The sequence below is a fragment of the Lolium rigidum genome, chromosome 4 (genome assembly GCF_022539505.1).
Source record: "Lolium rigidum isolate FL_2022 chromosome 4, APGP_CSIRO_Lrig_0.1, whole genome shotgun sequence".
Taxonomy (NCBI): domain Eukaryota; kingdom Viridiplantae; phylum Streptophyta; class Magnoliopsida; order Poales; family Poaceae; genus Lolium; species Lolium rigidum.
The window spans coordinates 159,392,647-159,417,736 of record NC_061511.1 but is presented as its reverse complement, the minus strand read 5'-3'; the positions used below and the strand labels follow the sequence as shown (position 1 = coordinate 159,417,736).

The 25,090-nt window shown below is 45.9% G+C and overlaps 2 protein-coding genes and 1 long non-coding RNA gene across 3 annotated transcripts; all 3 read right to left on the bottom strand.

Annotated features, from left to right (window-relative positions):
- Positions 1 to 1,381: 1,381 nt before the first annotated feature.
- On the bottom strand, positions 1,382 to 8,121 carry LOC124647705. Its single transcript, XM_047187601.1, has 2 exons — positions 7,080 to 8,121; positions 1,382 to 1,542 (listed from the first exon to the last, which is right to left on the bottom strand). The coding sequence occupies exons 1-2, from the start codon at positions 8,119 to 8,121 to the stop codon at positions 1,382 to 1,384; spliced, it is 1,203 nt and encodes a 400-aa protein (XP_047043557.1).
- A 782-nt stretch (positions 8,122 to 8,903) lies between these two features.
- On the bottom strand, positions 8,904 to 12,594 carry LOC124705457. The gene is made up of 2 exons (XM_047237175.1): positions 11,771 to 12,594; positions 8,904 to 9,155 (listed from the first exon to the last, which is right to left on the bottom strand). Exons 1-2 carry the CDS (start codon positions 12,563 to 12,565, stop codon positions 9,132 to 9,134), a joined length of 819 nt encoding a protein of 272 aa, XP_047093131.1. The 5' UTR covers positions 12,566 to 12,594; the 3' UTR covers positions 8,904 to 9,131.
- A 2,188-nt stretch (positions 12,595 to 14,782) lies between these two features.
- LOC124649812 lies at positions 14,783 to 17,193 on the bottom strand. Its single transcript, XR_006986801.1, has 3 exons — positions 16,981 to 17,193; positions 15,935 to 16,083; positions 14,783 to 15,434 (listed from the first exon to the last, which is right to left on the bottom strand). It is a non-coding gene; the product is annotated as an uncharacterized LOC124649812 (long non-coding RNA).
- Between the last annotated feature and the right edge of the window lie 7,897 nt (positions 17,194 to 25,090).

Below are 25,090 nucleotides of genomic sequence, written 5' to 3'. Positions count from 1 at the left end.
TAAGGCCTGCTTTTGACCGGTTGTGCACCATGGATCAACGGAATGCGGTGATCAGCTGTTCTCACTGGTGGCAGGCCAAATGGGTCCTGGAACAAACCCTCAAATTCCTGCAATAGCGGCTGCAGTTCTGGTAAGATGGTATATGCATCTGTTTGAACAGGTGCAGCAGTGTTATTTTCAGCAGTAGGAGGATGGACTTGCACAGCATGAGAGATGCCTCCTCGTTTCAGAAGTCCTTGAAGCTTCAAATGACTGATAGGGCGACATTTAGTGATAGTATCATGTACACCCTTCAGAGTTACGCGACGACCGCGGTGAGTGAATTTGATTACTCTTTTCTTCTAGTGGACCCACATGGGGATGTGATCTGTCAACCAATCATCCCCTAAGATCATGTCGTAGGAGCCAAGAGGAAACACTTTGAAATCATGCTGAAAGGTGTGGCCCTGTATTCCCCATTCCAAGGCTGGAATCATCTCACAACAGTCAACTGTATTGCCATTAGCAACCAAAAATTTAGCAGTGGGAATCTTCTGAGTGTTACACTGAAGTTCTTGAGCCAACTGACAACTAACAAAAGAAGAGACACTGCTAGAGTCCACTAGAATTAAGACTTGGCGCTTGCCAATGAATCCCTGCAGACGCTTTCTTGGCTTGTCATGAACAGCATAACTAGATAGGAGCATCAGGTCTTCATCTTCACTGTCAACAAAAGGCTGATCAGAATCTGATCCCTCACTTTGAATTTGCAACACCTCAAGGAGCTCTTCAATAATGTGTAACGGCACATGTGCAGGGAAGGTAAATATGTTGGTGCCACCCGGTGGCAATGCCCCCCCACAGGCTGCCGTCCGATCCAACATGTAGATTCGTTTTGGATGCAAACCAAGCATAAAATTACAAGCTGTAATTAGCAGCACTACCTGTAAAACAGCTAGCAGGTTGCAGGCTGACTCGTGCCAGAAGCGGGACAGGGTCAGATAGTTGCAGGTTGTGCATGTGGGTGGACTGCTTAGGCAAAGTTAATCTTCTCCCGTGTAAGAAGCTGCATGGAGGAATTAGGTGAAATAGAGCTAAGTTATATTTTATGCGGAGACGCGTTTGTACTCTTTACACTTGGACTAGTAGTCAAAAATGATGCCCGTGCTAGCGCCTGCATGGTGCATGCATTTAACCGGCTCAACGCCCGAAAGCAGATGTATTGATTATGAAGAGGACTACACGCTGATGCTGCACCTCGATTTGTACGCACATGAAGTTGGCCGGCAGCTGCGCTCGCGGGGATGTTTTTCTTTGGAAAGACGTGTATTTGGAAAACCTGTGAACTAGTTGATTTTTTGTTTGGCTCAATCGGTGACTAGCTTAGTAGCTTGCCGTCCTCTTAGCCGTCGGCCACGCCGCCACGGATGACGACGTAGCGCACATGATGGAGGAGGCTAACGCCGATGACAACGACTTCATCAGCCTCACTTAGTTTGCCGCCATCAATGCGGGCCTCGACGCTGCAGTTGTCGAGGAAGACCTTCGCCACGCCTTCGGCGTCTTCGACCCCAACAGCAACGAGTTCATGTCACCCGCCGAGCTGGCTCGGCGAGGCCGTCACCGTCCAACAGTGCCGCTGCATGATCTAGGCCGAGCGTCGGCTAAAACGGCGACGGCCTCGTCTCATTCGGTGCGGCTTCGGGTTTGGCACCAACATCCGCGCCTGAAGATCCAAGCCCAATGTGACCTCATTTGACTGCTGTCACTATTCGTTCATTCTTTTGCGACGATAATACTTGTAGTACTCCTACAATTTTTTTTTGCGACGACATCCCTAGTGGACATCATTTCCGTTTTCAAACCACGCGACCTGTTCAATCGAAATGGGTTGTTAACATCCCTCGAAAAATGGTTTTTTTAACACGCATAGGACACATAGATGAGCGAAAGTACACCACCGCGTAAGTTTTGGCAAATGAACAGCATAAACGGGAGATGGATGCATGCAGTACTCGGCAGCTTTAGGGTAGTGATCCATGCATGCACGTTCGTCAGTACATGGAGCCATGCAACAGTTTCCTTAATTATTAAACCAAATTTTCATGTGCAAGACCTGACATGAGGGGGGCAGCTAGCCAGGTCTTCCGCTGCACGTTCTCTGTTGGTTGCCTGGCACATCAGCGTATAATTAGGTTCTAAATCAGTTTACCATCGGATCCATCCAGTTTTTACTGCAACATGACAGACATTTCGCAGAGCATACGAATCTCCAGGAAGTAATCGGACGATAGCCAGTGGGGGGCATTGCCACCCGGTGGCAACAAATCCACACTCGTGCAGGGAATTTGTGTTGCTTATTGTACTTCTCCCCACATGTGAAGCACAACCCCTTGGATCTGCGATAGGCCTTGAGAGTCTCCAGTCTTTCTTCTGGTTTAGTTAGTTCAGTTTTCTTGCTGTCATCTGAACGTTGCCATGTTCTCGCTTCTGTCGAAGAGAAACGAGCACTGCTCTTGCCATAATCTCCGCTCTCGATTTTTGTAACATCCCAAATTTCAATAAAAGGAAGAAGAGGAATTCCAGAGATCCAAATTTGAGAACCAACAAAAACTTTTAAATGGCATATAGTACCCTGCATAGGACTTGTGCATTTTGAGTGATATGCCATGATGATTGTTATATTGTGTATATGATGAACTCCAAAACCCTAGAGTGATCAAGTGATGATCACCAAACAAATAAACCAAAAAGAGAAAGAAGTCAAATAGTAATAAAATCTTAAAACCCTAACATATGGTCTATGTCATTTTTGTAAAATTGACCCTAGACCCATTTGATCTTCACCAATAATTGTTTTATGATATTAAAGAGTAATTACAACTTTGAGAATCAAAGTTATACCTTTCAAATCAAATTCAAAAACTAAAATGTGCTCACATGAGATAATGGTCATTTCTGACTTTTATCTTCTGGTCACCTCTTTGAGCCTCTCTATTTCAAAATTTCTAAACCAAACAAATCCCACTCTTTGCATGTCATCCAAGTACTCAACAAGGTGAACATTTTCTGTAAAGACCATCACACCAAATTCTTCTTGGATCAAGAGTTAGGATCAAGCAAAGATGAGACTTTGAAACAAATGCAACATTCTCCATTTTTCAAATGTGATCAAACCAGGCCATCACTTGACCATCACTTGCCCTAGCAATGATCCTTGGACACTCATACACCGAGCCCATGCCAGGGAAGCCAAGGAGAGGGCCAGACATGGCGTGGACATGGCCATGCCGGCCACGTTCGCCGCCGACGCGCCTCCCCTCTCTTCGCTCCACAGCAGCCCTTGCCACCGTGTCCAACGCGTCGACAAAGATCTCCCGGATCCGCCTGTACTCGCCATTGACCGCGAGGACGACGGCATGACCCGGACGACGCGCGCCCAGGACGTTCCAGGTACGCCGCCAACGGCATGGGCGACGTCACCCGTGCACGGACGCGCGCGACACGGGCACGCGTCGATCGCCGTACCTCGTCGTACCCCGACCACCTCCGCGCGCCACGGTACTCGTATCGCCATGCGGAGCTCGCCGGACATGCCGCCGTCACCCCCTAGCGCCTACCGCCGCCAGAGAGGAAGCTTCCTTCCGCCACGGCCGCGACAGTATGCGCAAGCGCCCGACCGTCGTACGCCTCCATTTGCCGCGCCGTTGACGCCCATAGGACCGCCTTGACGTGGTGAACACCACCGCGCCCTCGCCTAGTCCTCTAGCTCACCGGAGAAGCCGCGCCCATGTCGACCACCACCCTGCCCCGCAGCACACCTCCCCTTCTATAAATAGAGACCTCCCCTCGACTATCCAAGCACACCACCATGAGCACCACTCACCACCGCTTCACCTCGCACCAGTAGCCACCTCAATCGTAGCCGGAGCTGCCTCAATTGGAAGATCGGAGCCGCGGAAGCTCTGCAGCAATCGCCGTCGATCCAGGCCACCTCGAGCGACGCCGCTGCTACAGGCTGCCTCGCCGTCGTCTACAACCTCGTCGAGCACACTGCCAACCCTAGCTGGAGCCACGGTGAGCTCGCCGACCCCCTACCTCGCCGCGCCAGTGACTTGATCTCGTCGGAGAAGACGACATCGCTCGTCCGTCCGATCGTGTTCTAATCCAACGCACCCCTTTGATCCATACCGATTCGGTCGTTATGACTGACTGACGGGTGGAGCCCACCGTCAGACAGCCCACGCGTGCGTGGACGCGTGGTGGGCTGGACTTGGGCTGTTTTATTCTGTTTCGGCCCAGTTAGCTTTCCCGCGCAGCCCAGCAATTCAAATCCGAATTTTCCAAATCCATTTAAATTCAATACTGGCTCCAACTTTGAAATTCCCTAGAATCTGTTTGGCTTGGCCAAATTTAACAAAATTTATATATTTGGAAAGCTAGTAAAAAGATCTAATTTATGCCACTGGTCTCACCTAGAGATTTTTTGTAGAAATAAAATGATAAAAAGAAGAAGGCAGGGACTTTTTCATATTCAAATAATTATTAAAAATCAACCAGAATAGTTATTGAATTAATTCCAACTCCAATAGTTCACATTTGACTTACACTAATTGTTTCTGCAAGAAAATGGTGTGGTCACTTTGCATGATCATGCCCTAGTTTAATTAATGGACAATATGGCTAATGTAGTTAAGTGGTATTGTCCAAAACTAATATGTAAATCATATGAAGTATCTTACTTCATTGAAATCTTGTCTCAAGTAAATTCATGTGATGTTTGAACCCCTGGTGAAACACTCTTATATGAATACTTGGAGAATTAAATCAATTATAGAAGTATTAAATGGCATGAGGTGGTCTACCTCATTTAAATCATTTTCTCAAATGATGATAATGAATGTTTGACTTAGGTCAATATAAATTCATGTATGATTATTTGATAAGTTAAATCTTAAGAAGATTTCAATGAGAGGAAATTATTTTTCTCAAGAACTAAATGGAATTTTTTTTACTCACATATGTAATGAGAGGAAATTACTTTTCTTTAATAAAGAAAACCAATGCACCTAATTTTTATGTGTGTGCTTAGCATAGTTTGTGTGAAGTAATGATGTGCTTAGTATAGTCTTTGAGCTTGTTTAGTGATTATACCTCGTATTCAAATTTAGACGCTAGCACCGGAGATTACCAAGAGGAAGGAGAATTCTACCCAGAAGAGGAAGAAGAAAACTTGAACTACCAAGGCAAGCTAATACTCTTGCAAAGTGCAAAGCCCTCCTTGGGCAAGACACCATGATTCTTATCTTTCTTCATACTAGCCTATCCTACTTTTACACCCTACGAGTCTTACTTGCAGATCTTGCAAGTTGTATATTTGCTTAAATTTGTTTACACTCTAAAGGTTACAAATACATAGTTAGGTCAACACGTTGCTTAAAATTAAGGAGAGAGAGCTAACATTTCCGAGAATACGACAAAGATAAACTGAAGAGATTAGTGTAAGGGTTCAAGAGAACTTAAGAAATCTTGCTAAAAGAGTAAATGGGGGCCGTCCTTGTTGACATTCAGGAAATATTGTCAATCACATAGAACACTTTTCCCAAGCATAGAACTAAACTTCAGCCATTTTCTAGCTACAAAAAGCACTATCATGTCAGCTATTAATGATAGATGACGAGGTTACAAAAATGACTAAACATTCCCAACAGCAATGAACATCTTGGTTTATTAATTCTACAGTGAGAAAACAACATACATAGCAGAAATAACATTCCCTGGTTCAAGTTTTCTTCTTCCGCCTATTCAAGCCCCTTCGAGTTGAGGGATCACCTTATTGCATACCAATGAAGGAGGGAGCGCCATGATATAGGGATAGGAAATATCGGAGTGGCTGACAGTGCAGAGCTTAGAGCATCTCCAGTCGCGTCCCCCAAACCGTCCCCCAAAGGGATTTGGGGCGCGCCGGACAAAAAAAGCGTTCCAGCCGCGTCCCCCAAAGCCCTTTTTTGTCCGGCGCGCCCCGATACGGTGTCCGGCGTCCCGAGCCCGTCCCCGTCCCACAGGGGACGCACCGGGCACGCCGGACACAACGAAATGAGAGGCGAGGAGGCGCGGGGCCGACCCGTCAGCGGCTCGGACGCTCAACCGCCACATACGTAGCGACGGTGCGGTTGACGGGAAGCGGAACCGTCGCATTGGCAAGCGCGTCGACGACGCGCCAACCCCGCCGGAATGGAGCGCCGACTCCTCGGAAGAGCAACCGCTGCTCTCTTCGACTTCTGCGCCGCCGTTCATCCGCGCTCAATAAGACCCGTACGTACGCCGTCATTCATCCAAGCTTCCATCCGACACCTCCGGCGACGATGAGCTACATCTCCCGGCTCCCGTCCGACACCTCCAGCCGAGGGAAAGCCTGCTGGCCGGCGCCATTGGTGGGACAAAGCCGGGACGCCGAGCAGCCGGCGACGATTCCCCGCCGCCGGCCGACAGCGAGGAGGAATGGCTGGGCTGGGAGGAGGAGGAAGAAGAGAGCGAGGCCGCGGCGGCGGTGGCCCGTGCGAAGGCGAAGGCGGCCAAGGCGAAGGCTTCCAAGGCGAAGGCCGCCAAGGCCAAGGCCGCCAAGGCCAAGGCCAAGGCCAAGGCCAAGGCCAAGGCGCAGCCGACGAGCACCGGCGACGATGACGCGTCGAGCGCCGACACCGCCTCTTCGGAAGAGGTGACGAGCGAGAAGCGCCACCGCGATGACGACGACGAGGCGGGGCCATCGCGAAGAAGAAGAAGTAGATAGTTTATATGTATTTAATTATATTTTTTCGAAGTTTTATATATAATTTGTTTATGTTCAACCGATTTGAATATTATTAAATAGTTTCTTTCTAGCCAAAAAAATTATTTTAAATGTTTGGGGGCGGCGTTTGGGGGACGCGGCTGGGGAGCGACGTCCCCCAAACGCGGCACGAACAAAACACGTCCCCCAAACGCTCAATCCGGCGCGGTTTGGGGGACGGTTTGGGGGACGCGGCTGGAGATGCTCTTACTCAACTCCTCTGTTTCAAGGCAGAAGCACATGAAGTGACAAGAATTTGGACGCCACTCACAGAAGGTGTAGAAATAAACAAAGCCACCAATAATCGCCACAACATTGAGCGAAACATCATCATCCAGACAATACCGGGAGATGTTATCCGTATCATCCTGCAGCGAAAATGTCTTATCCAGCACCCATTTGTCCTCACCATTGTTGTCAGTTCTCCGGGCCCAGACAACAAGCATGAGTTTAACTGCGCAAACTAGACAGAGCTTCCCATCTTTGGTCTCGCCAGGAATAAATTCATCTTGCCCTTCGGTATGCAGCGGCGGCTCGATTTGAGAGAATTGCAGCGTGGCCGTGTTCAGCACGCGGATGTTGGCCCCGCTGGGTAATGTCCAATAAACAGAGCCGTTCGCCAGTGTACCATTCAGAGAGCTATGTACATCCTCTGAAAATGGGAAAACCTTCCACTCTTTGCTGTCTGACGAGAAGACGGCGGCCTGCGCCCCCGGCATTCGGCAAGAGACGGAGACAACGTGGAAAGGCCCGTTGTTGTCTCCGGAGGCGAGCATGTAGAACTCGACATACATGCCCCTCCAGATCTCGTCCGGCGGCACGGGGAAGAGATCCAGGGACCGTGTGAGCGGATTGTAGACGGCCATTTTCTTGATTTTCCAGTTGACGAGAAGAGAAAATCCGTCGCCGCAGTACTCCATTGACCATTGGGGGTCGACGTCATTATCGTCTTCGGGCAGCAGGGTAAAGAAGACGTCTGCGCCGCGGATGGCGGCGGCGTGGTCCCGGTCGGAGTGGCGGCGGGTGGGGACGAATACGGGTATGGATGATGGATCGTGTATGTTGAGGAATACGCCGAGGAGCGGTGGCGGGTGGAGCTCGCGGAAGCGGCGGCGGAAGGCGGGGGACGAACGGACGGCGCGGAGGAAGGCGGGGCAGGCGAGAGCCGCGCGGACGAGGCTCGGGAGGGAGGGGAGGTGGAGAAATACCTCGCGCAGGAGGTCGTCGCCGAGGTCGCTTATGGTGGTGGGAGCGGCTGGCGGTGGCGGGGATTTTTTCTTAAGCGGAGGCGGCGGCGGCGGCTGAGAGGCCATGTCGGATGTCGCAACACTGGGAATGAGGAAAGGAGGCGGCTTTATTTTGTTTCTAGCGAGCCCATAAGAAGCAAGCAACCGGCCCAGTATGGAACAATGGAGATTACTGTTCGCATAAATAAAAGAGTAATTGGCCGACGGGCTTAGTATTGCTGTTCCATAAAAAAAGGTATTAGTGTTCGCATTTTATTTTAATTTTTAGCGATTCAAAGGCAGTTGTATTACAGATAAAGTTTGGAGGGATACTTCACTTGCCTGCCATGAGAAGCATCTTTTGCACACAATTGTGCTGCTATATTTGTAGATCTATGAAGAAAATGAAAAGGAAAGCTAATAGAACTCCCACTAATCTCCTTGGTTTCACCTATGATAGAAGGGAGTTCAGAGCGGTGAAAGTTGCTATCATGCCTGCGAGTCAGTCTCCAGAACAATGCATTTCGTATTTTGCAGTGGCATTTCAAACTTAAACTCTAGAAATTTCACTATGCTAAATTTCTACCCAGGTTACTGCTAGAATCTTGCGGCAGATACATATCCCAGCATACTTGTGCAATTTTGATTACAGGTATTCCGTTCTTCAAAACGAAGATAACTCATCTTGTTCCAAACTACCAGTGACACTCAAGTAGGGGTTTTCATCAACAGTTTCACACAAACCTGTCAAAAACCACCCATCCCAAACAAAGTAGAAGCACTAGTGTAATATCTGATGGAGATAATTTTCTAGCTCAAAAGAACAAGGAAACACTTAAGCGGTTATAGACGGAAGTATGGAGCTTCAGCATCATCACCCGTTGTTTCATTACATCATGGTATCATTACATATTACCTTGCCGCTTGACAGTTCTAAGGAAGTTCCACAAACAGATACTCCGTACAAGTTATAGCTGAAGATAGTTCAGATTCTCCTTGTGGATCAACAAGACCAGCATGCTGTAGCACCTACAGTGAATTTGCATTCCAGTTTCTAACCATTCAAGCTACATAGTTCCAGGCAGCTCAGTCAGAATTTAACTGGATAAGGCTGCGGTTGTCTGCAAAACAAATGTAGAGCAATCAGCCACCCTAAATAAGCTGCCTGTGCAAGACAGAAAAGATTAACGCGGCCATCAAGTTTCTTGAGGCATCCATACAAGAGCATTAGTTCTCAGTTCCACAATGTGACTACATAAATACATTTCCAAATCTGGAACTGCTCCAGATTGGTGGGCAACCTTTTACATGTTAACTACAAATACTTGAGATAAGTGATGGAAAAAAATATATATAGCTGATTTCATCTACATCAATTATCAACTAATCTTGTCGTCTGTACCTTCTGCCCAACTTTACATAATCTGATCTTGCCATTAGTACTGCGAAACTATTCCAAGCATATTGGAAACTACAGATATATTGTTAGGGTAGGCAAGCTTCTTTGCATTTACACTATAAACCATTTTCTGCAAAGGGGGTAATAGAGCACAGAAAGCTATTCGATGATATTTGTACATGTACATGCACGGTAGACAGGAGAACTGACGAAGAATCTTGCAAATGAGAAAATGGTGAGTTTCCACTCAATAATTTAGAAATATTGTTGATAGATAGAGAATACTCCTCAGAAGCAAGAAATTTATAATGTTCAGCACGTTTTCGAGTTTTTGTATAAGCTATCATGCCAGATATACATAATACAATATATATTTAACAAGGCTATAACGATAATTTCTCTAATTATATTTGTGCATGAGGGCATATGTATCTTTTCTTTTGCAGAACTTTGAACTCAGTTGATCTGTATTAGTGGCAGATTAAAATGCTATTACTCATGGAGATGGTAAAGACAAGGGTAGGACTACAAAAAAAAAAGCAACATAGATATGTTCTCAATTCCCCGAATGCAGTGTAAGTGTTGGGACATGGTTAAATCATAACATTAGTATTAGCTAGTGGTTACTTGTGCATTGCAGAATTTTAAATCAAGATAATCTTATAAAAAGAAAAATGACCAACATTTGGACGTTGCAAAACTCTAGGGTGCTGAAGAAAAAATACAGCTTACACATGTATTTATGCAACAATGTGATCAAAAGAAGAAAGAAGGTTCAAAACTATTGGCTTCGCAACTACAATATGTTTATACTAAGATGTACAATAGTTGGCCCATAATATTGATCTTCAGAACAGTCATTTGTGTGAAGCTGTGATACAAGGCTGAGAATGATCAAAGAAGCCAGCTGGCAGGACGAAGTTATTCCAATTATCACATGATCCAGGGAATATTGACCGTTAATTTGATTAAGTTTCTCAATAACAAACCAAGAAGGGCATATATTCAAGACAAAAGAATTCTACTCAGAATGTTGATCGTCTGACCAAGAAACAGAGCAAGAAGTCCATCGATAGTGGATGGTGGATATTTTTTGAGATAAAAAAGTACTTTTTTATGGGCCGATATATAGCTATCAAGTAGAAGTATTTCGCTGTGACTAGCGATAGGCAGTAGATGATCCCTCGTTCTTCTGAGCCGGACCGAAGGCGAATACTTTGGATCCTGCATCTGGTTCGGTTGATTAAGAATCGAACCTAGCTTTTTACCCATTTTGTCTCTCTATGTTTGGGAGTGCTTTCACCATTCAGCTTTCGAACTACAGTCTACAGGTTATATCACCACCTTTGACAGCGCTGCCGCTATCGTATACTTTCGGTGCAGAGAATAACTTTCTAACTGAAAATCGTCTTAAGAACAACATGCTAACTCCACGGGCTAACACTCAACAAATAAAAATATTGCATTTTATTTCAGTACAAGAAAAGGAAGTAAACGAGACTTAGCCCGGGTGGCTAGGACGGGATGGCGCGTCCTCGCCTGCCCGCGCTCGCAAATGCGGCATCATACACGATCTGCTAGCAATATAACATTGTTGAGGGTTTCTTCCCCTTAAGCCACATCATTTCATTAAAAAAAACAAGTAATATCTTTGGTCCATCACAAACTACAGTATCACTAGCGGTCTGAAATAAAAATGAATCCATAAGACAAAATGCATAAGGAAGGAACTCAACAAAGCCACGCCGGCTGACATTTTGGGTGTCATACATTGAACCGCATTGCATACTATTCTCAACAATCAACTAATAAAACTACTAAACCGAATTTCATTAAAAGAAATCTCTGGATCCATCATAAACTATAATATTACAGGAGTCGTTTGAAAAAAAAAAATCGAATTGAGTTTCATTAAAAAAAAATCTCTAGATCCATCATAAACTATAATATCACAGGAGTAGTTTGAAAAGAAAAAAACAGAATCCATGAGTCAAAACGCAAAAGGAAGAAGCCTCAGCTAATCCATGTTGGCAGAATACATTTTGGGTGTCATAGGACATTGGACAGCATCTGGTATTTCCTGCCAAACTTTGGTGCCAGTCATTTATTTATCGTGAGAGTATATGGACTGCTAATCTGCTCGAGCCTGGTGGACGTCATTCAATGATATATAACATACATGAGTAACTTGCAATGATTTGTTCAATAGTTAATAAATCTAACCGAGACTGAAACTATAGAGCCATGACAAGATGTCATCACAAATCATGAATGAACAAAAGATAATATACAGAGAACACATTAACAACTTATGAGAGTTGGAGCCAAAGAGGTCACCTTACTGGGCACCAAAGAGGGAGGCCACGCCATGATGTAGGGATAGCAGAACTCAGAGGTAGTTATCTGGCAGAGCTTCTGCAACTCCCTTGTTTCAATGCAGAAGGATATGAGCCAGTTAGGAGGCTCGTTCTGGTGAATAGTCAGATACACAATGCCACCCACAATAGCCACGACATTCAGCGAAGGACACTCGTCTACAATGTTGAGAGCGAGCTTACCCATCACATCCACGATCTCAAATGTCCTGTTCTTCCTCCATTTGTCGACGCTGTCACGACCGGCCCTCAGGACCCAAACAAAAAGCTCAAGGTTGTCGCTGCACGCGCAAGCCAAACAGAGCTTCCCATCCCTGGTCTCACCTAAGACACCGGAAGGCCCAATCGGCAGATGTGTTTGAGAGAATTGCAGCGTTGCAGTGTCCAGCACAGGGATAGAGTGGTCTTCGTCTTGGCCTGAAGATGCCCAGTAAACAAGCCCGTTCCTCACTAGCTCTACATTGCCAGCAGCATACTGGAGGCTCCACGGAGTTGGGGCAATCTGCCACTCCATGGTGTCCGCCGGTGACAAGACGGCGATCTGCTTCCCCCCGTGTTCCTTGGGGACACGAAACGACCGGTCGTCGGCTTCGGAGGGGATCACGTGGAACTCAGCTTCAGTGTATTCGGGGTGTGCGCTGAACACCTCATGGGGCGGGGCGGGGAAGAGATGCAGGGCCCCTGTGAGGGGGTCGTAGACGGCCACCTTCTTGGTGTTCCATCGCAGAAGGACGTACCCATCGCGGCACCCCAACATTTTCCACCCTTGGTCTTGGTCTTGGTCTTGGTCTTCATCTGAGGCGTCTTGGTCGTCTTCTTTTTTGTCACCGGTAAGGCCGGGGAGACGGGTAAGGGAGACATCGAGGCCGCGGAGGGCGGCGGCGTGGTCCGGGTCGGAGCGGCGGCGCACGGGCGAGTGACCGACTGCTGCGATGTCCGGGTCGGGGCGCGAGCGGAGCGGTGTTAAAGTCGCGCGCGTGTGCGGCCGATACACGCCATAAGAACACGCGCGATAGTGGAGACGTGATGCAGACCAACCGGCCGCGTCTCCACTATCGCCGCGTGCGTGCGTGGGAATACGAACCGGCCGGCCTCGCTCGCTACGGTTGATTTTCAAGTCGCTCGCCATTAACCATGTATCGCTCGCTATACTTGCTGCGGCCGCTCCCAATTAACTCACTCAAGCGTCACCTACACTTCCCAAGCAAATCATCCATCCCGACCTAAAACAAATAAAATAACGCGGAAAATTCCCTCAGATTTCTCTAAATTTAGCAGACAGACACTGCACGATTTATTCCATCCAAATTTATACATATATATATATATATCTCCTTTTCGGGACCCAGAACGGAGTAATTGATTTTTCTCCTTCCAATCCTAGCTACTACTACAACACAGCAGCAGCTACCTAGTCATTGCTTCATCCATTGCATTAACCAAAAAATCCAAAAGAAACTAGTCAGGCGGGCCTCACCAAGTAAGTTTGTGGACAATTCATCCAGGCGAATTTCAAGTCCATCCCCTGTAATAATCTAGGAAACTTCTCAGATTTAGAATCGGCAATAATTTACTTTATTATGCTCTATTCATCATTGGCACAGTACACTGACAGGCGTAGGAAATGATACACACAAGATTTTCAATTGGTGACCTTCCTATATTTAGAATCGGTCTTCCCAGATTGAATTGAAATGTATGTTTAATTCTGAACCATTATGCTACAGTCATAGCTCCAGCCATAGTCTAGCAAAGAAATTCAAGGAATAACTCAAGCCATACAAGCAGGCATTGGTAGTCTGTCATCACTAGGTAAAATTCGAGTACTAAGTAGCAAAGTCTGGCACTAAGAAACACATGGAAAATATAGATAACTTTGCACCTGCTTCTTCATCTTTTTTTTTCCTACACCTTAATCTTGTAGCAACGGCAGTGGTAGAGGCTTCCTCTTAATCCATGTTCATTAGTGCCAGATGGAGATTGTGAGGACTGATCATGTATTAGCCGAGCAACATTATGGGAGCATTCCAAATGGTTCACAAGGTTACGGATTCCTTAACAAGTTATACTGATACAATTAAGCAGTAGCAACTACTGGTGCTAGAGAATTGTCATTAGCAACTTCGGACAAGTTTCAGATGTTGTGGAGTAACATGCAGTAAAAATTGTGACAGCAACATTGATACTGAGATCTTTAACTCCTGCAGATGGAGATTACTAGGCCGACATCATGAAACCTAGCATAGTGGACCAGGAGTTGCTCATTCAATTATCCCTTAGTAGATCAGTAGAATTACTCAACACATACAGCTATATCTGAACCTAACCACCAGGCAAAGGGACACTCTGATGCCATTGATACATGACCTTGGATGCAACTTAAGCCATATAGCCAGGTAGTTATCTGAAGTACGAATATTAGTGTTGCCAAATAAAGTGTACTACTTACATGAATTGTGTTGAAACTAAAACTACATATTGATATACCTGCGGTAATACTCTTGCTGGCCGCAGATTGGCAAACACGCCAATCCCAACACTGATACAGAGCAACCTAGTCTCAGGCTTGAGGTGCTTCTCGTTGTTATCCCTCTTATACCTACAACGGCAGCATCACATCAGATAATTGAAAACTCAGATGAGCATCAATGATTCTTACCCAAGCAAATGCAATCCAGGCAAATGCAGACGAGTATTAGCAGATGATTTCACTCACCCTTCTATCGCTCCAAGGAGGATGGCGTCCAGGTAGAATAGTCCAGGTACCATTCACTACCTGCCTTGGGCTCTGAGTAATTTTATGATGGAGAAGCTGACCTTCTTGTAAATCTCGTGCAGCGCCTCCACCTCATACCCCGGCGCCTGCAGCCTGCGGCAGCAGCCAGAGCCAGCCGAGCGCCGCATCAACAGCCTGCCTTGGAGCGGCTGTCGCGGACGGCAGCCACGGGCCAAACAGGGGATAAGTTGCTGCTCGTCCTTCGCCGTCCAACTCCGGACCTCGATAGTGGGGAGGCGAAGCTCTGCGCCCAGGGGAGTGGTCGACGGCTGGCAGGAGGGGAGCCGGCCTCCTTCTCTTCCGCCTCCAGCCGCCTTCTCCTTCGCTGTCGTCGGATCCAGCCCCATCGGCCACGAATCGAGCGCCGCCGCGTAGGGATGTTGCAGCACCGGCAGAAAAAACTTATCTTGCTTGTCGTATGGAGGGATTCAGCGAGGCGGCTGGGCGTGCATCAGACTAAATTGATCGCTCGACTAAATCTGGCCATTTCGCGTTTGCACGTTCGACTATTGTCTGCAGGTATCAGCCTCTAATTATACACTAGAGCCAAAACCTGAAACTAAACAAGCACAAATCGGCTCAAGGGCGGAATCACACTTCAGAAACAGCTACATGGTGGTGTCAAAGAGCATGCATGTAGAGGAGAGCATGGTACATCCACATAACAACAAAATGAGGAAATAGCCATGCCCTGGGCATCTGGAGTTACTAACTAATGGATGGATTATACCTCTGAAAGATCAAGTCACTGTTACATGCCATACACACAGCCATGATTCAATTAACAATGTCACTTCTGAGGCGCAGTGAACTCGCCGCAACAGCCAGCCCAAACAAGAAACTAGGTGGTCTACAAACAACAAGATTGTGGAGATGCAATTAGTATCTAGAAACTAATAAACTCAAGATTGTGGAGATGCAATTAGTATCTAGAAACTAATGAACTCAAGATTGTGGAGACGAACAAAAAAGTATACTGGGGCCTCGGCCAATACCATGTGGCAGTAATCAAGAAGAAATTCATGTGCATCAAAAGAAAGGACTCACAGATAGCACAGCACACACACACATGGATGCAATTAAATCGCATGCCACCATCAGGATTAAACCACAACCAATAGAGCAAGACTTGATCAAAACAAAAAGTAGTATCAAACATGAGTATTAGCTCTAAGAAGACACCAACAGGACCCTTAATCATTTTAGACATTATAGGCAAATACAAACTAGGAACCGACAGCAACCGACATGATAAATACAAGGGAGTCAGCTCCCCGTTAATAAAACGATGAGATGCTTCACCAAATAATGTAGACCTAATGCTGACGTAACAAATAATAAAAAATCGACCTTTCGATGTCGACGAGGTCCTGAACAGCGGCATCAACAAGGTCACAGCAGTGGTCCTTGGGGCCAACCTACTGCACGCCGTGGACGCGCCCCTACACGTTCTTCAGATCCAGCGCATGGAGGAGGTCCCATATGGCTGCGCCCATTGCCTATAGAACAACATAAAAAGTTAGAGTCCAACCAATTGGAAGCAGGTATCCTCACTTGTGATCTATAACAAGAGTACATTGATATCCATGCTATCATCAGTTTAAAACACAACAAGCAAATGAGCTATTCTCCCTAAACAAAATGATCAAGATTACACAGCACCAATCCATAAGATACAGTAAGAGCAAGAAGAGACCTTTGACAGAAAATTCATTAATTACATTGGCTAATATAGTACTATAGCCCTACTAGAGCAGGTATCAAATTCTTATTAAGTTAAAACTAGCAACTAAGTAGGCAAAATCAGCGCAGACCACTATAACTCAAAGCAAGTATACCTTAACATGTTAGCATCTGCGAGGGACTTGAGTTTCTCCCATTGTAAAATAAAAATGAAGTAGTGTTCCCCCCCTCATTGTAAAAATATACAAGTCTATCAGAGGCCATATAGTACTGACTGTTAACAACAACACTTGCGGAAACATAAAAATTCAGCAAGTTTCATTGCTAATCATGAAAATGCAGCAACCTACATTGCTAATCATAAAAATGCAGCAGCTTCCATTACTAATCAGTGGCTTCAAATTGCACTAAGAAAGTTGCTGCCCTTCAATTATATTGCAAAGGGGAAGTTGCCACCCTTCAAAATGCATGTAGCATCTTCAATTTTCAAGCTACACATTGTCATGAGTAATTTTTTAGGGATGCCATGACCAGCAAATATGCATCAGAGATGAAAACACGCTCACATACTTTACAGGCATGAACAACAATCCAATCACTGTGGCCTAGTGTTGTCTAATTAAACGTAACTGCTAAACGAAATCGGTGCATCCACATTAACAGATGACTATAACAGAGGCATATTGATGTAGAACAAAGAGAAAAGATTCGACCTTTCGATGTCCACGAGGTCATGAATGGCGGGGCGTCGAGGTCGCAGCGGTTGGGGCAACCTCCGGCAGGGAGTAGACAGGCCAGTTGTCCTTGATCACGGCGGGACCACGATGGCCGTCAGGGACAGGCGCGGTGGAGGAGTGTGGTGAGCATAGCCGGCAAGAATCGACGGCCAGGCCGAGACCACCGACCACTAGCATCACCTCCTCCACTTGCTCCTCACAGCGCGTCGTGGACGACGGTGCTCCGCGCCCTGCGTCGCCACCGCAGCGCGTCCTGCTGGCGGCCGGAGGCACCTCGCCGGCGTGGAGCATCCACCCAACACCCTCGGCCACGCTGTGCGACCCGGTCCGGTCAGCTCTACGGCGCCGCGCGCATGGATGCACGCGGGCACCGGCGAGAAAACCGGCCGCGTCACCGTGGTCTGAGCCGCGCTATGCCTCCCATTGGCGAATCTTTGCAGCCGGCGTCGATCTGGTGCGGGAGGATCGGGAGCGGGTGGAACTGGTGGCGGAAAGAGAGGGAACGGTGGATGGGAGGAGGGACGGAGTAGGTGGGGGACGGGGCGGCGCCGGCGCCGGCGAGGGAGACTGGTGGCGCTCGATCTGGGAGGGTGGGGTTCGGTGGGGGGGAGGGGAGGCGTTCGATACTCCTCTGGAATTTGGAGGCCCAATGGTTGCTAGGGCTGCGGCCCATCTTGGCTCTTCCCGCCTCTTTTTTCCTTTGCAGTTTTGGGTTGGCGCTCAATTTGCATGGGTGTGCTTATATATATGAAAAGCAATTAAAGTGGCGTAGATCCATGTATTTCTATACATACATAGACACCTATACTTCGCACACATCTATTTTTTTCACGCATGGCAACTCGCGTACTCACTAGCTCGTACATGAGAGACTCCGGGGCATGCATACGCGACAAGGGTGCATTCAGGTGGGCAAGCGTTCACATTGCCACGCCCCACCTCGCCTCCAACCATCTGGTTGTGTGACCCCTGCCATTATTAAGATTGGCGCCCTCGTCGACACCATGGCAAGAATCGAGCGAGATTCCAGAGGAGGAGATACATATATTACCTAGTGCAAACGCGCTTGCCCGTGTGCAAGTTCAAGAGATCCATGTCGTACTGAATTTGGGAATTAGCCTAAGGGAAATGAACGTTGCCCCAACATCAATCAATGTGGAAGCATCACAACTACTCCAATTCTACTATGGCTTGAGCGAGGAGGTCTAATTGGAATGGATTTACGAGGGATACAATTTATCGGCCCTGGCCACGACGTCGTCTAGTAGGGACGAAGCAACATGATAGAAAAGGAGTAAAAAGCTTAGAGATCCTAAGTAATTACCACTCCAATATGGTTTGAATGACTTGTCCAAAGATACATTTGTGGAATATCTCCAGAGACTCATAATTCCTAGCATTCCGCCGCCACAACGACGAGACACAACACATGCAATAATAGGTAATATCTATCTTTGCACGCATAAAATGAGAACGTGAGACCTCGAAAGAGTGCCCCCAACCCTTGAAAAGGTTTAGGTTAAGATCTTTGGAGAGGAGATGAGCAAACCTCTCCGCCATCCTTCACTTTGTCGATGCGATCATCCTCCATCGGGTACTCTCCTCTATGTCTGTTTATATACTTTGTTTGATGGATGAAACAATCCATTGATTCTCCTTACATGATTTATTTCTGCTGCCATTACATGCATCTCATCATGATGTTACTTTTTTTTCTTTAAGGTGATCAGCCGGCGGCGAGCTACAATGTGGTGGATCGTGTATGGGAGAGGTTCAGTGGTGGCGGTGGTGTGAATGCAGCTTTGGGTGAGCTGGTGGCGAGCTGCACATGATGTGGTGGATCGTGTGTGGGAGAGGTTTGGCTCCAACTCTGGATCGGTCAACCAGTCGTGCTTGTTTCTTATCTTTGTTGGAACCGTAGTTAGCCCTTTGCAGAATTTGCGAGCGAATGGGATGAATTTTCATCTCATGTTGATCGAGTCATTGATCAAGAAGTACGTATAATCTCAACGATCTATCAACTTTGAGGAGACAACTAACGATATAGTGTCCAAACACACCCAAAACACATGTAATAGCTTGGAGCAAGAGTTCTTGTCATCTACTACCCTACCATGTTAGAAATGCTTGTAAAATTAGTTTGTGTTGCTCTTCTCCTTGTTGCTATTTCAAAAGTTTGAATGAAATTCGTTTTAAAATTATGTTTACAAAAGTATGGGCCTGATCACTCCGGCCAATACTCCGACTTGATATCAGAGAGCAGAGGGGATTAGTTAGAATTTGCGCGGAGTTGGGTCAGACCAATACAACACGGCTAGGCCGAAGATTGCGTCTAGTCGGGTTGGAGTATACGACCTGACTAGTATTCCGGCCCCATTTACAGGATGCCCGCGGCATTCAAATTTATTCATGCTACGGGATCTCAAATTTATTCATGGTCTCCATGTACAAATAATCAAGAAACAAACACAATCTAAACATTCCCCTTTCCCATAGGCGCCTCGGATTCATCCATTTCATAGTTGAGATGCCATTGTGCTTAGTACTCACCCCATTCTAACAACCCGTCGTTGTATTTTAGTCACCCACCCACCGTTGCATGCCACCGTTGCATGCCTATGTTTTTTAGTCACCCACCCACCGTTGCATGCCTATGTTTTTTCCAACTTTAGCAAATCACCTTAGTTATTTCCATAGCCCATGATTTTAGTTATATCATACATGTCCTTCCCTTCCCTATTATAAGATGTTTTTTTTTCTCGAAAATACATGTATCTAGATGCATTTCAGTATGTAGGTTTATCCATTTCGGTATGTATCTAGTCCACATTGAAATATCTAAACATTTTATAATCTCATGGCCCATGCACAGATATTTTAGCAACTATCCCATGGAATAAGAAACTTGCATCATAGTTAATCTGCAAAGAACTATAGAATTCATGTCTGCCTTAGGTCTGAATATTGCAGTACTTCTAAGGAAGTTTCACAAACAGATATATAAGTTATAGATGAAGATAGTTCATATTCTCCTTTTGGGTCAACAAGAGAAGCATGATGTAGCACCTAAAGTAAACTTGCAATTCATGTTCCTAACTAAGCTACGTATAGTTGAAAAGAACTTCTGCATCATGCATTGAATGCAACATATGCTTTTCATTCTGGCATTAATAGTTCCAGGTAGCTTAGTCAGACTTTCCTGCATAAGCATCCGGTTGGCGTGACTCCACCCGTAGTAAGATCGATTGATGCCCTCGTCGACACCATGGCAAGAATGAAGCAAGATCATGAAGGAGGAGATACATATAATACCGAGTGCAAAATGTGCTTGCCCTTATGACTATGAAAGTGCAGGAGATCCATGTAAACATGCATTTGAGAATATGAGGGACATTGCGTCACCCCAACATATATATATGTGGAAGTCTCACAACTACCACACGGAGATACAATTCTACTATCGCTCGAGCGAGGTGGCTAGTTGGAACGGAGTCAAGAGGGGTCCAATTTGTCAGACCCGGCAACGATCCGTCAAGTAGAGATGAAGCAACAAGATCCAACAAAAAAAATTAGAAGGCTTATAAACCCTAAGTAGTTATCCCTCTAATATGCCTTGATTAGAGCTCATACAAAAAAGACATTTATGGAGAATATTTGGATACTCGGAATTCCTGGCGCGCCGCCACAACGACGAGACAACACATGAAATGATAGATAATAGCTATCGTTGCATGCATAAAATGAGAACATGGAACCCAGAAAGAGTGCCCTATAGCCATCGAAAATGCCGAATGACTTTTCTCTAACCGTTTTCCTATCTAGGGATTGGGTGTAGGGTTTAGGCCAAGATTAGGGTCTAAACCTAGGGCTGTGGGGTATACATCTATGGTTAGGGTCTAGGTTGCCATGACGAAGTTGTGTATTTGATTTTCATATTTAGAACTACCTTATATACCAATATTATGACTCCACACCAAAAAGATAGGGTTTCCGATTTTTTTGTGATTTCATGTGTCCATGTGCTTTAGGGACCATTGCAAAGAAGCCCGATAGCTTTTCACCTAATATGTTGATTTTATGTGACTTCCTCTTACATGGTGTAAGGTTCATCATCGCACCGATAAAGATGCATGGACAAGCCATGTTGACAAATATCGGTGGTATTCATGTGGTCACAATTAATAGCGTCGACACAGTGGATGGGGCTGCTCTATCTTCATTTTAGGGACCACCGCCATGTCTGTTGTTTGACACGATGCATAACATGGCATGCATCCGTATTATATGATAAAGAAGCTAGCCAGTTCCATGCGCACGGTACAAACCAGGGCGGAGCCACACACCGGGCAACCAGGGCCATGGCCCGGGGCGCAGTAAATCTATTGGCCTATTACCTATATGGGTTTTATCAGTGGCCCGTGGTCCAGCTTACTTACAGCCCAAAAGGAAAGTCCATCAGCGCTCCATGTTCCTCTGTTTCGCGGATCGTGAACAACGGATGAACCAGACATCAAGCGCTGAAGTCCAAAACGTCCCGAACCTTTCCAATCAAGGTAGACAGCGCCGCCGCCGGCTCGCTGCTCGCCGCCTCGCGGCTCACACTGCCTGTCCGGCATTCTGGCTGACCTCCCTACGTCCTGCACTGCAGGTCTGCCACGTCGTGGTTTGGCCATAGCTGTTCGCCATCGCCCGGCGCATGCACCACTCGGTATATCCTCTTCGCCCCCTCTTTAGATCTATTTCTGGCTGCTCGCCTCCGGCTGGCTCCGCTGCCCGCCTGATAGAAGCAGGCAGGTAGCCAAGAGCAATTTCTGAATTCTGATTATTCCTTGAGAAAGACATTCAGTTAATGAACATTGTTATTGATTTCTTCTTTAGCAATAGAAAATGGACAGGTAACTACTATTGATATGGTCATGGGAGGCCTAGATGAGCGAAGACATTGATTTGCTAGTATCTATTGTATCCTGGTACCTACCATTTCTATATATTTCTTTGTCATCTCTTATGTACTATATAGCATCGTTAAGAACTAAGTTGAAATTATATATATGTCTTATCTTTGAAACTGTACCTACAAATTTGATACATGATTTTCTTAAAAAATTGCGCTTAAGATTTTGGCCCAGGGTTTGATACAATCCTGGCTCCGCCACTGGTACAAACTAATCAAGCAGTTTGCGTTTATAGGCACGACCTGATCACGAGCTAGCTAGCCGGCCTAGGCGGTCACAACTTGAGCTGAGGTAACACGATTGAAGTACAACTAGTGTGTGTTTCAGCTTATGATCACGGCTAAACTTAGGCCCTTGCCTAATAAGCCAACAAATATTCTAGTGTGTGTTTCAGCTTATGATCACGGCTAAACTTAGGCCCTTGCCTAATAAGCCAACAAATATTCTAGTGTGTGTTTCAGCTTATGATCACGGCTAAACTTAGGCCCTTGCCTAATAAGCCAACAAATATTCTAGCGTCGCACAACACATCGATTGATCTTTGTAAAAAAGGACTCTAAAGTCTGACCAATAATCACAACCTAGCTAGCTGAATAGACGATATATGAGCGAATCCTAGAGATGCATGGTGGAGGGGATTTGCACGCAGCTGCGTTTTAACCCCGATGTAGTCTAGCACCAAATTGTAGGAGTATAGTTGTGGATTCAGGCCCACTACTTAGTAATTAATTAATACCCTCTATGTAAATTACTCTGGACAGCATCCGTTCTCCTCTTTTATCGCTTCGGTATTACCCTAAATAAATAAATAAAAAGGTTGGAAGAGGATGCTCATAGACGGTTGGTATGCCCTAATTAAATGGGGTAGTTGATTTACAGTGAGAAATTTGCTCTAATTGGAGGAAATGGGGTACACATCGAGTACTAGTAGACTGCGTTGCTCAGCCCAATAATACATCGGGACAAACGAAGTAAATTAAGGCCTTGTCTTGTGTTCCATGCGTATTGCTTTTTTTTTGAACCATGTATATATATAACTGGCTAGCAAGCCGCCTCATTAAAAACCTTCCAGCCCCCTTAGGTACCCTGGAAGGAAAAGAGTGCGTCTGAAACTTGCCGCCCCAAATCAAAATATCGTTACATCATCAAGCAAAAAAGGCAAAAGGAAGCTAGGGGGATCATCGTCCCAATTACAAGAACTTGAATTAGAAAAAGAAACCCTAGCTAGTTCATGGGCCACTTTATTTGCTTCTCTCGGGCAGTGTTGAAATTTCACATCTCCAATAGCTGTGGTGAGATCCACACAGTCTGCAAAAATTGCAGCAGCTTCACTCCACCAAGTATCACCTCCAGAACAAGCATCGATTGTCTCCATGGAATCAGATTCAGCGTGAATTCTATTACATCCCATTCTGTTTGCTAGTAGAAGCCCGTTTTTCATAGCAATTGCCTCAGCCGTCGCCGCAGACGCTACATGCGGTATAAGCATATTTGATGCTGCAACAAAGCGGCCTTCAAAGTCCCTCAGAACCGCGCCTGTAGAACCCGCACGTTGATCTTCATGATAAGCTGCATCTACATTTAATTTGATGAATCTAGGTTCTGGCTTCATCCATTTTACAATTTCAGAGTTACCTTGCCCCTTTGTAGCTCTTTCTGAGTTGGCAACAATGGAAAGAATCGACATTTTGCATCTAGACATTGGCGGTACCGACTCATTATGTGTGCGCCTTCTTCTTATCCACCAAAGATACCAACAGGTGACCAGGATGGTTTCTTTTAAACCCACATTTTCAAACCCCTGTAACTCATTATCTTGTCTTCTTAATAAAATCTCAAGAATAACTGAACCAGACCGATCCGTGTGGGCTGCATTGGTGATAATATCCAAAATTCCCAAAGCATTCCATAGCTGAGTAGCCGCTGGACAAGTAAATAACAGATGAGCCACATCCTCCGGTCCTGTTCCACAGATCGGACAACTCGCCGAGGTTGGAACGTGTCGATTTGCAAGAATACACTTGAGAGGGATAATTCCATGTAATGCCCTCCAAATAAAAAATTTCACTTTGCTTGGTACCTTCATCTTCCATAAGGTCTTCCATACCGGGTTTGTAGCTGAAGATCCAGGTAAAGCTAGCTGCGCCGCTGAGGGACCAAATTGATGTCGCCATTGTAAGTAGTATCCCGACCTTACAGTATATCTTCCATGCGAGGTAGCTCCCCAAGCAATGAAATCTTCGAAACCTTGACTATGTAACGGAATTTGCAGAATACGTCTCACATCTATTTCAGAAAAAATGTTTCTCAGAAGGTCCTCATCCCATTGATTAGTAACAGGGTTAATTAACTCACTGACTTTGGTGTAGACTGTTCCCCCTCTAGGCGATAAGATCTTCCTAGACGGGCTACTAGGGATCCAGGGGTCACGCCAAATATTTATACGTTCTCCGTTGCCAATTCTCCAAATATAGCCTCGCTTAAACGTGGTAACACCAGCTAAGATGCTTTGCCAGGTTAGAGAGGAACCAGTTTTAGGACCTGCTGTCAAAATGTTTCCATCTGGGTAGTATTTGGCCTGAAGGACCCTTGCACACAGGGAATCCGGAGTATCAATCAGCCTCCCTACCTGCTTCGCTAGCATAGCAAGGTTAAAAGAGTGAAAATCCCTAAATCCCATTCCACCTTCATTCTTGGGGTAGCAGAGTTTCCACCATGCAAACCAATGCATTTTGTTAGAGTTATCATCATCACCCCACCAGAATTTGGAGATTGCATCCATCATGCCCTTACAAACTCCTTTTGGTATTAAGAAGACCGACATAGCATAAACTGGGATGGCCTGAGCCACAGCTTTCAAAAGAATTTCTTTGCCACCAATCGATAAGAGCTTTTCCTTCCAACCATTTATACGTTGGATAATCCTTTCAATGAAGTGCTTAAAACAATCACTCCTGTCCGCCCCCACTAAAGCTGGGAGACCCAAATATTTATCTGATAATGCTTCTGTATCAATGTGTAGAGCCTCACAAATTTCTGCTCTGAGGATAACATTAGTATTTGGAGAGAAAAAGATACTTGACTTCGCCAGGCTCACCAATTGTCCCGAGTTTGCACAGTACGTATCCAAG

Bases quoted from the DNA above. Each gene is read 5' to 3' on its own strand.
- LOC124705457 (XM_047237175.1), bottom strand. From the start codon at position 12,565: ATGTTGGGGTGCCGCGATGGGTACGTCCTTCTGCGATGGAACACCAAG. The intron at 9,156-11,770 runs GTGACCTCTTTG...TTTGTTTTGCAG, and splicing joins CCTCTTTGGTGCCCAGTAAG to ACAACCGCAGCCTTATCCAG.
- LOC124647705 (XM_047187601.1), bottom strand. From the start codon at position 8,121: ATGGCCTCTCAGCCGCCGCCGCCGCCTCCGCTTAAGAAAAAATCCCCG. The intron at 1,543-7,079 runs GTGAGTGGCGTC...TTGGGGTCGAAG, and splicing joins TGTTTATTTCTACACCTTCT to ACGCCGAAGGCGTGGCGAAG.